The sequence below is a fragment of the Heptranchias perlo genome, chromosome 16 (assembly GCF_035084215.1).
Source record: "Heptranchias perlo isolate sHepPer1 chromosome 16, sHepPer1.hap1, whole genome shotgun sequence".
NCBI classification, from domain to species: Eukaryota; Metazoa; Chordata; class Chondrichthyes; order Hexanchiformes; family Hexanchidae; genus Heptranchias; species Heptranchias perlo.
Window position 1 is genome coordinate 6,148,349 of NC_090340.1, and position 17,028 is coordinate 6,165,376.

At 54.8% G+C, this 17,028-nt stretch overlaps 1 protein-coding gene across 1 annotated transcript in view; it reads left to right on the top strand.

Moving 5' to 3' along the window:
* LOC137333462 (putative sodium-coupled neutral amino acid transporter 8) overlaps positions 1-17,028 on the top strand; it is an 85,471-nt gene that overhangs the window by 19,043 nt on the left and 49,400 nt on the right. Inside the window, exons 2-3 of the mRNA XM_067997612.1 lie at positions 1,711-1,909; positions 2,774-2,930. Coding sequence (XP_067853713.1) covers positions 1,711-1,909; positions 2,774-2,930 — 356 coding nt within the window. The remainder of the gene's footprint in view (positions 1-1,710; positions 1,910-2,773; positions 2,931-17,028) is intronic.

The following is a 17,028-nucleotide window of genomic DNA, read 5'->3' on the forward strand; positions in this document are numbered from 1 at the left end:
TTCTCTCTCTAATCAGTGCCAATTTATGGGACCTATTGGGCAGCTTTTTTCCAAGAGAAAAGAAGGTTCAAATTTCCATTCCCCACCAGGGTAAGGATTGGACCCACGTCAGTGAATGGAAATTTCAAGCTTGCTTTGTCTTGGAACAGAACTGCTCACTCTGTGAGTGAAGAGGTATTCTTGTCAGGTGGATGTAAAAAGGCCCACGACACTGATCAAAGCAGGGTGTCCTGGCCAGTGTTCACCCTCAGCCAACATCATTAAAAACAGATTAACTGGTCATACCTTCACTTGCATTTCTGGGATCTTGCTGCGTTAGGATTGCCAACCCTCCTGGATTGCCCTGGAATCTCCAGGGACTAAAGATTAATCTCCCAGATTACGCTGCAAACGACCCGGGAGAAAAACCATCGGGGCTTAAAATAAAATCTCGGAGATGGGAGGAAAGGTTGTTTGACTGACAGTCAAGAATCATCCAATCGAGTAACAAAGAGTTTGTTTGATTTCCAAATGGTGCGGGAAGTCAGTGCTCCACAAGGATTGGCCTTTCAGATAACCAATGGCAGGAGCGGGGGTGGGGTGGGGGGGCACATTTGGAGGCAGGAGGTCATGTGATGAAACCTCCCAGCAGTCGAATAGATTGGTGACCCTATGCTACGAGTTGCTGTGTTTACCTACATAATACTTCAAGAGCAATTCATTGTTTGTAAATGAATTGTAATTGAATGTACATGCGATGACAGAAATTGGGTGGAAATGCTCCTTCGTCTGATCTTGGGTTCCTGCCCATTGCCCAGCAACACTCTCATGCCCGGGTGAGGGCCAGGGACGGAACTTCACCCGAACTTCACCCGAGATGGGAGGTGGCTGCGGCAAAGCCCGACTTGTACTGGAGTGGGAGAGGGGGAGGAGAAACTTGGCCGAGGCCTTCACTTCATCGAGGCAGAACGTTCCCTGGCTTCTGCGAACAGAAACGCCACAACTTCTGCACGGCTTTAGATGTTGGCACAGAGGTGCTCAGAGATTTGACGGTAATTATTTGAACAAACGATTCTCTTCAAATCTCCCCCCTCCAGCTTTGTAGCATCTATAATTTCCTTTGAACCTTCTCTCATGTTCATCCTGACTCACAAATGCTCCATTCAGCACCTCCTCCCTTCATCCTCGCTCTGCTGAATTCATTGCACATCTTTTGTTTTTGTTATTCTCACTGGCAAGACCAGCATTTATTGCCCATCCCTAATTGCCCTTGAGAAGGTGGTGGTGAGCCGCCTTCTTGAACCGCTGCAGTCCGTGTGGTGAAGGTTCTCCCACAGTGCTGTTAGGAAGGGAGTTCCAGGATTTGGACCAAGCAACGATGAAGGAACGACGATATATTTCCAAGTCGGGATGGTGTGTGACTTGGAGGGGAACGTGCAGGTGGTGTTGTTCCCATGTACCTGTTGCTCTTGTCCTTCTAGGTGGTCGAGGTCGCGGGTTTGGGAGGTGCTGTCTTTGTCTGTTGGATCTGAACAGGGACTGCTGACACTGTATGACTGAAGCAACAGAGTTTCAACATCCCTCCTCCTCATGAGAACGTTTTTCTTAATAAGGTACAATTTGTCTCCAAGACTTTCAGCCATGCAAGCTCTGCAGGTCACAGGTCCTCACAATACTGAAGCTCCGTCAGGAATTTTGGCGAGTTAACAATCCCAGGCCTGTGTCTTTCAGGTTTCCCTCATCTTCCTCATCAGCGGGCTGGTGATCCTCGGCTACTGTTCATCAATCAGCAACCAGTCTACTTACCAGGGGGTGGTGAAGGAGATCTGTGGTCCTGCCCTGGGGAGACTCTGCGAAATCTGCTTTGTCTTCAATGTCTTCATGATTTCGATTGCGTTTCTTGTGGTTGTCGAAGATCAGCTGAGCAAATGTAGGTGGTAGTCGGGATTCAGCCTTAGTTTTCGATTCCCTCCATTATGTAATCACCTCCAACTAATTCCTCATCAGCAGTGGGTGTACACCCAATAGTTTCACCTTTCACCTCTCGGACATCCTTTCCCTTTCAGTCAACACTTTGTAAAATATCCATTTCATGTATAGGAAACATCGAAGAAGCCTCTCGAGCCTGCTCCGCCATTCAGTCAGATCATAACTGATCTCTACCTCAAGTCCATTTACCCGCCTTAGCTCTATATCCCTTGATACCCTTACCCAACAAAAATCTATCCATCTCAGTCTCAATTGACCCAGTAGCCACAACCCTTTGGGGGAGAGAGTTCCAGATTTTCATTACCCTTTGTGTGAAAAAGTGCTTCTTAATTTTCCTCCTAATTTGAAGATTTTGCCCCCTTGTTCTGGGTTTCCCCACCAGAAGAGATAGTTTCTCTGTATCTACCCTATTGAATCCTCTTAATATTTTAAACACCTCGATTAGGTCATCCCTTAACCTTCCAAACTCAAGGGAAACAAGTCACTTTTAAGCAACCTGTCCTTATAATTTAGGCCTTTAATCAAACATCAAAGTTTGTTCCCCTGACGGTAAGTAATCTCTGTGGATTGGTAACTGACCTGCTAATGGTGCTCTCGGGTGGTACATAAGGTGAAGCAGGCGTAGATTTCCATTTCCTGCCCATTTTCCCCTTCTCCTAAGGAAGTGCACGTCACCTTCTCAGCATCTCTTCACTCCCCCACCCTCCCACACACGGCCACTACCCCGTGAGCTCCCCGATGAACTATGTGGTGGTACCAATTGTGAGGAAGGCTCTCCCAGCTGACACTTTGTGCTCTGTTGCAGTGTGCGACTCAATGGCTAACAACGTAACTACGTCGGGGGGTCTGGGATCCGCACAGTCCTGGTACACGGACCATCGGCTCGGGCTGTCTGCCGTCTGCCTTCTGGTCATTCTGCCACTATCGGTCCCCGAGGAGCTTGGCTTTCAGAAGTATATCAGGTATGGCTATCTAATAGACTGGCAGCAATGCAATGTGAGCCCATGGATTGGCTTGTTATTAGCCTGTGCTTGGATTTGCAATGGGAACTGGGAAGCACGTCAATCGACAGCAGTAAAATGCATATCAGAATATAGGAACAGGAGGAGGCCATTCAACCCCTCGAGCCTGTTCCACCATTCAATTAAATCATGGCTGACATGTATTTTAACTCCATCTACTGCCTTGGTTCCATAACCCTTAATACCCTTGCCTAATAAAAATTTATCAATATCAATTTTGAAATTTTCAATTGACCCCCAGCCTCAACAGCTTTTTGGGGGAGAGTTCCAGATTTCCACTGCCCTTTGTGTGAAGAAGTGTTTCCTGACATCACCCCTGAACGGCCTAGCTCTAATATTAAGGTTATGCTCCCTTGTTCTGGACTTTCCCACCAGAGGAAATAGTTTTTATCTATCGACCCTATCAAATCCTTTAATCATCTTAAACACCTCAATTAGATCACCCCTTAATCGTCTATATTCAATGGAATACAAGCCTAGTCTGTGCAACCTGTCTTCATAATTTAACCCTTTGAGACCCGGTATCATCCTGGTGAATCTGCACTGCACTCCCTCCAAGGTCAATATATCCTTCCTGAGGTGCGGTGCCCAGAACTGAATGCAGTTCTCCAGATGGGGTCTAATCAGAGCTCTGTACGGCTGGAACATAACTTCAACCTCTTTGTATTCCAGCTCCCTTGAAATGAAGACTAACGTTCCATTGGACTTTTAAATTATTTTTTGTACCTGTCCTCTAGTTTTTAGCAATTTCTGTACATGGGCCCCTAAATCTCTCTGCTCCTCCACTGTTCCTAGTTTCTCACTATTTTGAAAATACTCTGATTTATGTTTCTTTGGTCCAAAGTGGACGACCTCACACTTTCCCACATTGAACTCCATCTGCCACAGTTTTGTTCACTCACCTAATCTATCAATGTCCCTTTGCAACTTTCTGCTCTCATCTACACTATTTACTGTGCCTCCTAACATAGTGTCATCAGTAAACTTAGATATACGGCTCTCTATTCCTTCATCTAAGTCATTTATAAATATAGTGAAAAGCTGTGTCCACAGTCCAGATCCCTGGGGGACACCACTAGTCACATCCTGACAATTGGAGAACACACCCATTATCCGTATTCTCTGTCTCCATCTACTAACCAATTCCCTATCCAAGCCAATAGATTGCCTCCAATTCCATGCACTCTCACCTTTGTTAACAGTCTCTGGTGTAGAACCTTGTTCCAGAACCTTCTGGAAGTCAATGTAAGTAACAACTTCAGACACTCCCTCATCCACCACATTAGTCACACTTTCACTTACACCTGCACTCACACGCACACTCACACCCACTGATACACTCAGACCCACACTCACACCCACTGATACACTCAGACCCACACTCACACCCACTCATACACTCAGACCCACACTCACACCCACTGATACACTCAGACCCACACTCACACCCACTGATACACTCAGACCCACACTCACACCCACTGATACACTCAGACCCACACTCACACCCACTGATACACTCAGACCCACACTCACACCCACTGATACACTCAGACCCACACTCACACCCACTCATACACTCAGACCCACACTCACACCCACTGATACACTCAGACCCACACTCACACCCACTGATACACTCAGACCCACACTCACACCCACTGATACACTCAGACCCACACTCACACCCACTGATACACTCAGACCCACACTCACACCCACTGATACACTCAGACCCACACTCACACCCACTCATACACTCAGACCCACACTCACACCCACTGATACACTCAGACCCACACTCACACCCACTCATACACTCACACGTACACTCACACCCACTGATACACTCAGACCCACACTCACACCCACTCATACACTCAGACCCACACTCACACCCACTGATACACTCACACCGACACACACACCCCCACTCCCACACTCACACCGACACTCACACCCAGACCCACATTCACACCCACACACTTACCCATATCAACTATCACATACAGTCTCACACCCACACTCACACACAATCACACCCACATTCACACCCAATACCACTCATACTCCCACACTCGCACTCACACATTCTCCTTTTGCATTCATGTCAATTGATATCCATCCATCCAATGCACACCCACACCCACATCCCCACTCACACTCACACCCACATCCCCACTCACACTCACACCCACTCCCACACTCACACCCACATCCCCACTCACACTCACACCCACTCCCACACTCACACCCACATCCCCACTCACACTCACACTCACACTCACACCCACATCCCCACTCACACTCACACCCACTCCCACACTCACACCCACATCCCCACTCACACTCACACCCACTCCCACACTAACACCCACATCCCCACTCACACTCACACTCACATTCACACCCACATCCCCACTCACACTCACACCCACTCCCACACTCACACCCACATCCCCACTCACACTCACACCCACTCCCACACTCACACTCACATCCCCACTCACACTCACCCACTCCCACCCACATCCCCACTCACACTCACCCACTCCCACACTCACACCCACATCCCCACTCACACTCACACTCACAACCACATCCCCACTCACACTCACACCCACATCCCCACTCACACTCACACTCACACCCACATCCCCACTCACACTCACACCCACTCCCACACTCATACGCACACCCACACCCACAGACCCACTCATACTCACACCCACATCCCCACTCACACTCACACCCACACCCACTTCCACACTCACACTCACACTCATACTCACACCCACATCCCCACTCACACCCACACCCACTTCCACACTCACACTCACACTCACACCCACACCCACATCCCCACTCACACTCACACCCACTCCCACACTCACACTCACACACACACATCCCCACTCACACTCACACCCACACCCACACTCACACTCACACCCACACTCACACTCACACCCACTCCCACACCCACACTCACACTCACACTCACACCCACTCCCACACTCACACTCACACTCACACCCACTCCCACACTCACACTCACACCGACACTCACACCCACACCCACTCCCACACTCACACTCACACCCACACCCACATCCCCACTCACACTCACACCCACTCCCATACTCACACTCACAGCCACTCCCACACTCACACTCACACCCACATCAAAACTCACACTCACACTCACACCCACTCCCACACTCACACTCACACCCACTCCCACACTCATAATCACACCCACACCCACATCCCCACTCACACCCACTCCTACACTCACACTCACACTCACACCCACTCCCACTCCCACACCCACTCCCACACTCACACTCACACCCACACCCACATCCCCACTCACACTCACACCCACTCCCACACTCACACTCACACCCACATCCCCACTCACACCCACTCCCACACTCACATGCACACCCACACCCACATACCCACTCACACTCACACCCACATCCCCACTCACACTCACACCCACTCCCACACTCCCATTCACACCCACACCCACTCCCACACTCACACTCACACCTACACTCACACCCACAGGCACACCCACTTCCACACTCACACTCACACCCACACCCACTCCCACACCCACTCCCACACCCACTCCCACACTCACACTCACACCCACACCCACATCCCCACTCACACTCACACCAACTCCCACACTCACACTCACACCCACATCCCCACTCACACTCACACCCACTCCCACACTCACACTCACACTCACACCCACTCCCACACTCACACTCACACCCACACCCACATCCCCACTCACACTCACACCCACTCCCACACTCACAATCACACCCACTCCCACACTCACACTCACACTCACACTCACACTCACACCCACTCCCACACTCACACTCACACCCACTCCCACACCCACATCCCCACTCACACTCACACCCACTCCCACACTCATACCCACACTCACACCCACTCCCACTCCGACTCACACCCACACCCACACTCACATCCACTCCCACACTCACACTCACACCAACACCCACATCCACACTCACACCCACTCCCACACTCTCACTCATACCCACACCCACACTCACACCCACATCCCCATCCACACTCACACCCACTCCCACACCCACTCCCACACTCACACTCACACCCACACCCACATCCCCACTCACACTCACACCCTCTCCCACACTCACACGCACAGCCACACCCACACCCACATCCCCACTCACACTCACACCCACTCCCACACTCACACTCACACCTACACTCACACTCACACCCACACCCACACCCACTCCCACACCCACTCCCACACTCACACTCACACCCACACCCACATCCCCACTCACACTCACACCCACTCCCACACTCACACTCACACCCACACCCACACCCACACCCACATCCCCACTCACACTCACACCCACACCCACTTCCCCACTCACACTCACACCCACTACCACACTCACATTCACACCCACTCCCACACTCACACTCACACTCACACCCACTCCCACTCCCACACCCACTCCCACACTCACACTCACACCCACACCCACATCCCCACTCACACTCACACCCACTCCCACACTCACACTCACACCCACATCCCCACTCACACTCACACCCACTCCCACACTCACATGCACACCCACACCCACATACCCACTCACACTCACACCCACATCCCCACTCCCACTCAGACCCACACCCACACCCACACTCACACCCACACCCACTCCCACTCACACCCACACCCACACTCACACACACTCCCACTCTCACACTCACACCCACACCCACACCCACATCCACACTCACACCCACTCCCACACTCTCACTCATACCCACACCCATACTCACACCCACATCCCCATCTACACTCACACTCACACCCACTCCCACACTCACACTCACACTCGCACCCACTCCCACACACACACTCACACCCACACCCACATCCCCACTCACACTCACACCCACATCCCCACTCACACTCACACCCACTCCCACACTCACACTCACACCTACACTCACACCCACACCGACTCCCAAACTCACACTCACACCCACACCCACACCCACACACACACCCACTCCCACACTCACACTCACACTCACACCCACATCCCCACTCACACTCACACCCACTCCCACACTCACACTCAAACACACACCCACATCCCCACTCACACTCACACCCACTCCCACACTCACACTCACACCCACATCCCCACTCACACTCACACCCACTCCCATCCTCACACCCACACCTACATCCCCACTCACACTCACACCCACATCCCCACTCACACTCACACCAAATCCCACACTTCCACTCACACCCACACCCACTCCCACACTCACACTCACACCTACACTCACACCCACACCCACATCCCCACTCACACTCACACCCACTCCCACACTCACACTCACACCCACACCCACATCCCCACTCACACTCACACCCACTCCCACACTCACACTCACACCCACACCCACATCCCCACTCACACTCGCACCCACTCCCACACTCACACTCAAACCCAAACCCACATCCCCACTCACACTCACACCCACTCCCACACTCACACTCACACCCACACACACATCCCCACTCACACTCACACCCACTCCCACACTCACACTCACACCCACATCCCCACTCACACTCACACCCACTCCCATCCTCACACCCACACCTACATCCCCACTCACACTCACACCCACATCCCCACTCACACTCACACCCAATCCCACACTTCCACTCACACCCACACCCACTCCCACACTCACACTCACACCTACACTCACACCCACACCCACATCCCCACTCACACTCACACCCACTCCCACACTCACACTCACACCCACACCCACATCCCCACTCACACTCGCACCCACTCCCACACTCACACTCAAACCCAAACCCACATCCCCACTCACACTCACACCCACTCCCACACTCACACCCACACCCACATCCCCACTCACACTCACACTCACACTCACACCCACACCCACACCCACATCCCCACTCACACTCACACCCACTCCCACACTCACATTCACACCCACTCCCACACTCACACTCACACTCACACCCACTCCCACACTCACACCCACTCCCACACTCACTCCCACACTCACACTCACACCCACTCCCACATTCCCACTCACACCCACACCCACACTCATACCCACACTCAGACCCACTCCCACTCACACTCACACCCACACCCACACTCACATCCACTCCCACACTCACACTCACACCCACATCCACACTCACACCCACTCCCACACTCACACCCACTCCCACATTCACACTCACACTCACACCCACTCCCACACACACACTCACACCCACTCCCACACTCACACCCACACTCACACGCACACCCATACCCACTCCCACACTCACACTCACACCCATACTCACACCCACTCCCACACCCACACCCACACCCACTCCCACACTCACACCCACTCCCACATCCACATTTCCACTCACACTCACACCCACTCCCACACTCCCACTCACACCCACACCCACACCCACACTCACACCCACTCCCACTCCCACCCACACCCACACTCACACCCACTCCCACTCTCATACTCACACCCACACCCACACCCACATCCACACTCGCACCCACTCCCACAGACACAACCACGCCACACCCACATCCCCACTCACACTCACACCCACATCCCCACTCACACTCACACCCACTCCCACACTCACACTCACACCTACACTCACACCCACAAGGACTCCCACACTCACACTCACACCCACACCCATACCCACACACACACCCACTCCCACACTCACACTCACACTCACACCCACATCCCCACTCACACTCACACCCGCTCCCACACTTCCACTCACACCCACACCCACTCCCACACTCACAGTCACACCTACACTCACACCCACACCCACACCCACATCCACACCCACTCCTACACTCACACTCACACCCACACCCACATCCCCACTCACACTCACACCCACTCCCACATCCCCACTCACACTCACACCCACTCCCACACTCACACTCACACCCACACCCACATCCCCACTCACACTCACACCCACTCCCACACTCACACTCAAACCCACACCCATATCCCCACTCACACTCACACCCACTCCCACACTCACACTCACACCCACACCCACATCCCCACTCACACTTACACCCACTCCCAACCTCACACTCACACCCACATCCCCACTCACACTCACACCCACACCCACACCCACATCCCCACTCACACTCACACTCACACCCACACCCACACCCACATCCCCACTCACACTCACACCCTCTCCCACACTCACATTCACACCCACTCTCACACTCACACTCACACACTCACACCCACTCCCACACTCACACCCACTCCCACACCCACTCCCACACTCACACCCACTCCCACTCCCACATTCCCACTCACACCCACACCCACACTCATACCCACACTCAGACCCACTCCCACACTCACACTCACACCCACACCCACATCCACACTCACACCCACTCCCACACTCTCACTCATACCTACACCGAAACTCACACCCACATCCACACTCACACCCACTCCCACACTCACACTCACACCCACTCCCACACTCACACTCACACCCACTCCCACACTCACACCCACACTCACACCCACACCCATACCCACTCCCACACTCACACTCACACCCATACTCACACCCACTCCCACATCCACACCCACACCCACATCCCCACTCACACTCACACCCACACTCACACCCACACTCACACCCACACCCATACCCACTCCCACACTCACACTCACACCCATACTCACACCCACTCCCACACCCACACTCACACTCACATCCACACTCACACCCACTCCCACACTCACACTCACACCCACTCCCACACTCACACTCACACCCACACTCACATCCACTCCCACACTCACACTCACACCCACATCCACACTCACACCCACTCCCACACTCTCACTCATACCCACACCCAAACTCACACCCACATCCACACTCACACCCACTCCCACATTCACACTCACACTCACACCCACTCCCACACACACACTCACACCCACTCCCACACTCACACCCACACTCACACGCACACCCATACCCACTCCCACACTCACACTCACACCCATATTCACACCCACTCCCACACCCACACCCACACCCACTCCCACACTCACACCCACTCCCACATCCACATTTCCACTCACACTCACACCCACTCCCACACTCCCACTCACACCCACACCCACACCCACACTCACACCCACTCCCACACTCTCACTCATACCCACACCCACACTCACACCCACATCCCCATCCACACTCGCACCCACTCCCACAGACACAACCACGCCACACCCACATCCCCACTCTCACTCATACCCACACCCACACTCACACCCACATCCCCATCCACACTCACACCCACTCCCACACTCACACTCACACCTACACTCACACCCACACCGACTCCCACACTCACACTCACACCCACACCCATACCCACACACACACCCACTCCCACACTCACACTCACACTCACACCCACATCCCCACTCACACTCACACCCGCTCCCACACTTCCGCTCACACCCACACCCACTCCCACACTCACACTCACACCTACACTCACACCCACACCCACACCCACATCCACACCCACTCCTACACTCACACTCACACCCACACCCACATCCCCACTCACACTCACACCCACACCCACATCCCCACTCACACTCACACCCACTCCCACACTCACACTCAAACCCACACCCATATCCCCACTCACACTCACACCCACTCCCACACTCACACTCACACCCACACCCACATCCCCACTCACACTTACACCCACTCCCAACCTCACACTCACACCCACATCCCCACTCACACTCACACCCACACCCACACCCACATCCCCACTCACACTCACACTCACACTCACACCCACACCCACACCCACATCCCCACTCACACTCACACCCTCTCCCACACTCACATTCACACCCACTCACACTCACACTCACACACTCACACCCACTCCCACACTCACACCCACTCCCACACCCACTCACACACCCACATCCCCACTCACACTCACGCCCACTCCCACATTCCCACTCACACCCACACCCACACTCATACCCACACTCAGACCCACTCCCACACTCACACTCACACTCACACCCACACCCACATCCACACTCACACCCACTCCCACACTCTCACTCATACCTACACCGAAACTCACACCCACATCCACATCCACACTCACACCCACTCCCACACTCACACTCACACCCACTCCCACACTCACACTCACACCCACTCCCACACTCACACCCACACTCACACCCACACCCATACCCACTCCCACACTCACACTCACACCCATACTCACACCCACTCCCACACCCACACCCACACCCACTCCCACACTCACTCACAACCACACTCACACCTACTCCCACACCCACACTCAAACTCACACCCACACCCACACCCACATCCCCACTCACACTCACACCACTCCCACTCACACGTACACCCACACCCACAATCACATCCCCACCCACACTCACACCCACATCCCCACTTACACTCACACTCACTCCCACACTCCCACTCACACCCACACCCACTCCCACACTCACACTCACACCTACACTCACACCCACGCCCACACCCACTCCCACACTCACACTCACACTCACACCCACATCCCCACTCACACTCACACCCACTCCCACACTCACACTCACACCTACACTCACACCCACGCCCACACCCACTCCCACACTCACACTCACACTCACACCCACATGCCCACTCACACTCACACCCACTCCCACATCCCCACTCACATTCACACCCACTCCCACACTCACACTCGCACTCACACCCACTCCCACACTCACACTCACACCCACACTCACACCCACTCCCACACTCACACGCACTCCCACACCCACATCTCCACTCACACTCACACCCACTCCCACACTCCCACTCACACCCACACCCACACTCACACCCACTCCCACTCCCACTCCCACTCACACCCACACCCACACTCACACCCACTCCCACTCCCACTCCCACTCACACTCACACCCACACCCACATCCACACTCACACCCGCTCCCACACTCTCACTCATACACACACCCACACTCACACCCACATCCCCATCCACACTCACACCCACTCCCACACTCACACTCACACTCGCACCCACTCCCACACTCACACTCACACCCACACCCACATCCCCACTCACACTCAGACCCACACCCACATACACACTCACACTCACACCCACTCCCACATTCACACTCACACCCACACCCACATCCCCACTCACACTGACACCCACTCCCACACTCACACTCACACTCACACCCACTCCCACACTCACACTCACACCCACACCCACATCCACACTCACACTCACACCCACTCCCACACTCACACTCACACCCACACCCACATCCCCACACGCACTCACACTCACACTCACACCCACTCCCACACTCACACCCACTCCCACACCCACATCCCCACACACACTCACACCCACTCCCACACTCCCACTCACACCCACACCCACTCCCACACTCACACTCACCCCTACACTCACACCCACACCCACTCCCACACTCACACTCACACTCACACCCACTCCCACTCACACCCACACCCACACTCACACCCACTCCCACACTCACACTCACACCCACATCCACACTCACACCCACTCGCACACTCTCACTCATACCCACACCCACACTCACACCCACATCCCCATCCACACTCACACCCACTCCCACAATCACACTCACACTCACACCCACTCCCACACTCACACTCACACCCACTCCCACACTCACACTCAAACCCACACCCACACCCCCACCCACACTCACACTCACACCCACACCCACACCCACACCCACATCCCCATTCACACTCACACCCACTCCCACACTCACATTCACACCCACACCCACACTCATACCCACACTCAGACCCACTCCCACTCACAGTCACAACCCCACTCACACTCACACCCACTCCCACACTCTCACTCATACCCACACCCACACTCACACCCACATCCACACTCACACCCACTCCCACACTCACACTCACACCCACTTCCACACTCACACTCACACCCACACCCACACCCACATCCCCACTCACACTCACACCCACTCCCACACTCACATTCACACACACACCCACACTCACACCCACACCCACACCCACACCCACATTCCCAGCCACACTCACACTCACACCCACACCCACACCCACACCCACATCCCCACTCACACTCACACCCACTCCCACACTCACATTCACACCCACACCCACACTCATACCCACACTCAGACCCACTCCCACTCACAGTCACAACCCCACTCACACTCACACTCACACCCATACTCACACCCACTCCCACACCCACACTCACACTCACATCCACACTCACACCCACTCCCACACTCACACTCACACCCACTCCCACACTCACACTCACACCCACACTCACATCCACTCCCACACTCACACTCACACCCACATCCACACTCACACCCACTCCCACACTCTCACTCATACACACACCCAAACTCACACCTACATTCACACTCACACCCACTCCCACATTCACACTCACACTCACACCCACTCCCACACACACACTCACACCCACTCCCACACTCACACCCACACTCACACGCACACCCATACCCACTCCCACACTCACACTCACACCCATACTCACACCCACTCCCACACCCACACCCACACCCACTCCCACACTCACACCCACTCCCACATCCACATTTCCACTCACACTCACACCCACTCCCACACTCCCACTCACACCCACACCCACACCCACACTCACACCCACTCCCACACTCTCACTCATACCCACACCCACACTCACACCCACATCCCCATCCACACTCGCACCCACTCCCACAGACACAACCACGCCACACCCACATCCCCACTCACACTCACACCCACTCCCACACTCACACTCACACCTACACTCACACCCACACCGACTCCCACACTCACACTCACACCCACTCCCACACTCACACTCACACTCACACCCACATCCCCACTCACACACACACCCACTCCCACACTCACACTCACACTCACACCCACATCCCCACTCACACTCACACCCGCTCCCACACTTCCACTCACACCCACACCCACTCCCACACTCACACTCACACCTACACTCACACCCACACCCACACCCACATCCACACCCACTCCTACACTCACACTCACACCCACACCCACATCCCCACTCACACCCACTCCCACATCCCCACTCACACTCACACCCACTCCCACACTCACACTCAAACCCACACCCATATCCCCACTCACACTCACACCCACTCCCACACTCACACTCACACCCACACCCACATCCCCACTCACACTTACACCCACTCCCAACCTCACACTCACACCCACATCCCCACTCACACTCACACCCACACCCACACCCACATCCCCACTCACACTCACACTCACACCCACACCCACACCCACATCCCCACTCACACTCACACCCTCTCCCACACTCACATTCACACCCACTCACACTCACACTCACACACTCACACCCACTCCCACACTCACACCCACTCCCACACCCACTCCCACACCCACATCCCCACTCACACTCACGCCCACTCCCACATTCCCACTCACACCCACACCCACACTCATACCCACACTCAGACCCACTCCCACACTCACACTCACACCCACACCCACATCCACACTCACACCCACTCCCACACTCTCACTCATACCTACACCGAAACTCACACCCACATCCACATCCACACTCACACCCACTCCCACACTCACACTCACACCCACTCCCACACTCACACTCACACCCACTCCCACACTCACACCCACACTCACACCCACACCCATACCCACTCCCACACTCACACTCACACCCATACTCACACCCACTCCCACACCCACACCCACACCCACTCCCACACTCACACTCACACCCACACTCACACCTACTCCCACACCCACACTCAAACTCACACCCACACCCACACCCACATCCCCACTCACACTCACACCACTCCCACTCACACGTACACCCACACCCACAATCACATCCCCACCCACACTCACACCCACATCCCCACTTACACTCACACTCACTCCCACACTCCCACTCACACCCACACCCACTCCCACACTCACACTCACACCTACACTCACACCCACGCCCACACCCACTCCCACACTCACACTCACACTCACACCCACATCCCCACTCACACTCACATCCACTCCCACACTCACACTCACACCTACACTCACACCCACGCCCACACCCACTCCCACACTCACACTCACACTCACACCCACATGCCCACTCACACTCACACCCACTCCCACATCCCCACTCACATTCACACCCACTCCCACACTCACACTCGCACTCACACCCACTCCCACACTCACACTCACACCCACACTCACACCCACTCCCACACTCACACGCACTCCCACACCCACATCTCCACTCACACTCACACCCACTCCCACACTCCCACTCACACCCACACCCACACTCACACCCACTCCCACTCCCACTCCCACTCACACCCACACCCACACTCACTCCCACTCCCACACTCACACTCACACCCACACCCACATCCACACTCACACCCGCTCCCACACTCTCACTCATACACACACCCACACTCACACCCACATCCCCATCCACACTCACACCCACTCCCACACTCACACTCACACTCGCACCCACTCCCACACTCACACTCACACCCACACCCACATCCCCACTCACACTCAGACCCACACCCACATACACACTCACACTCACACCCACTCCCACATTCACACTCA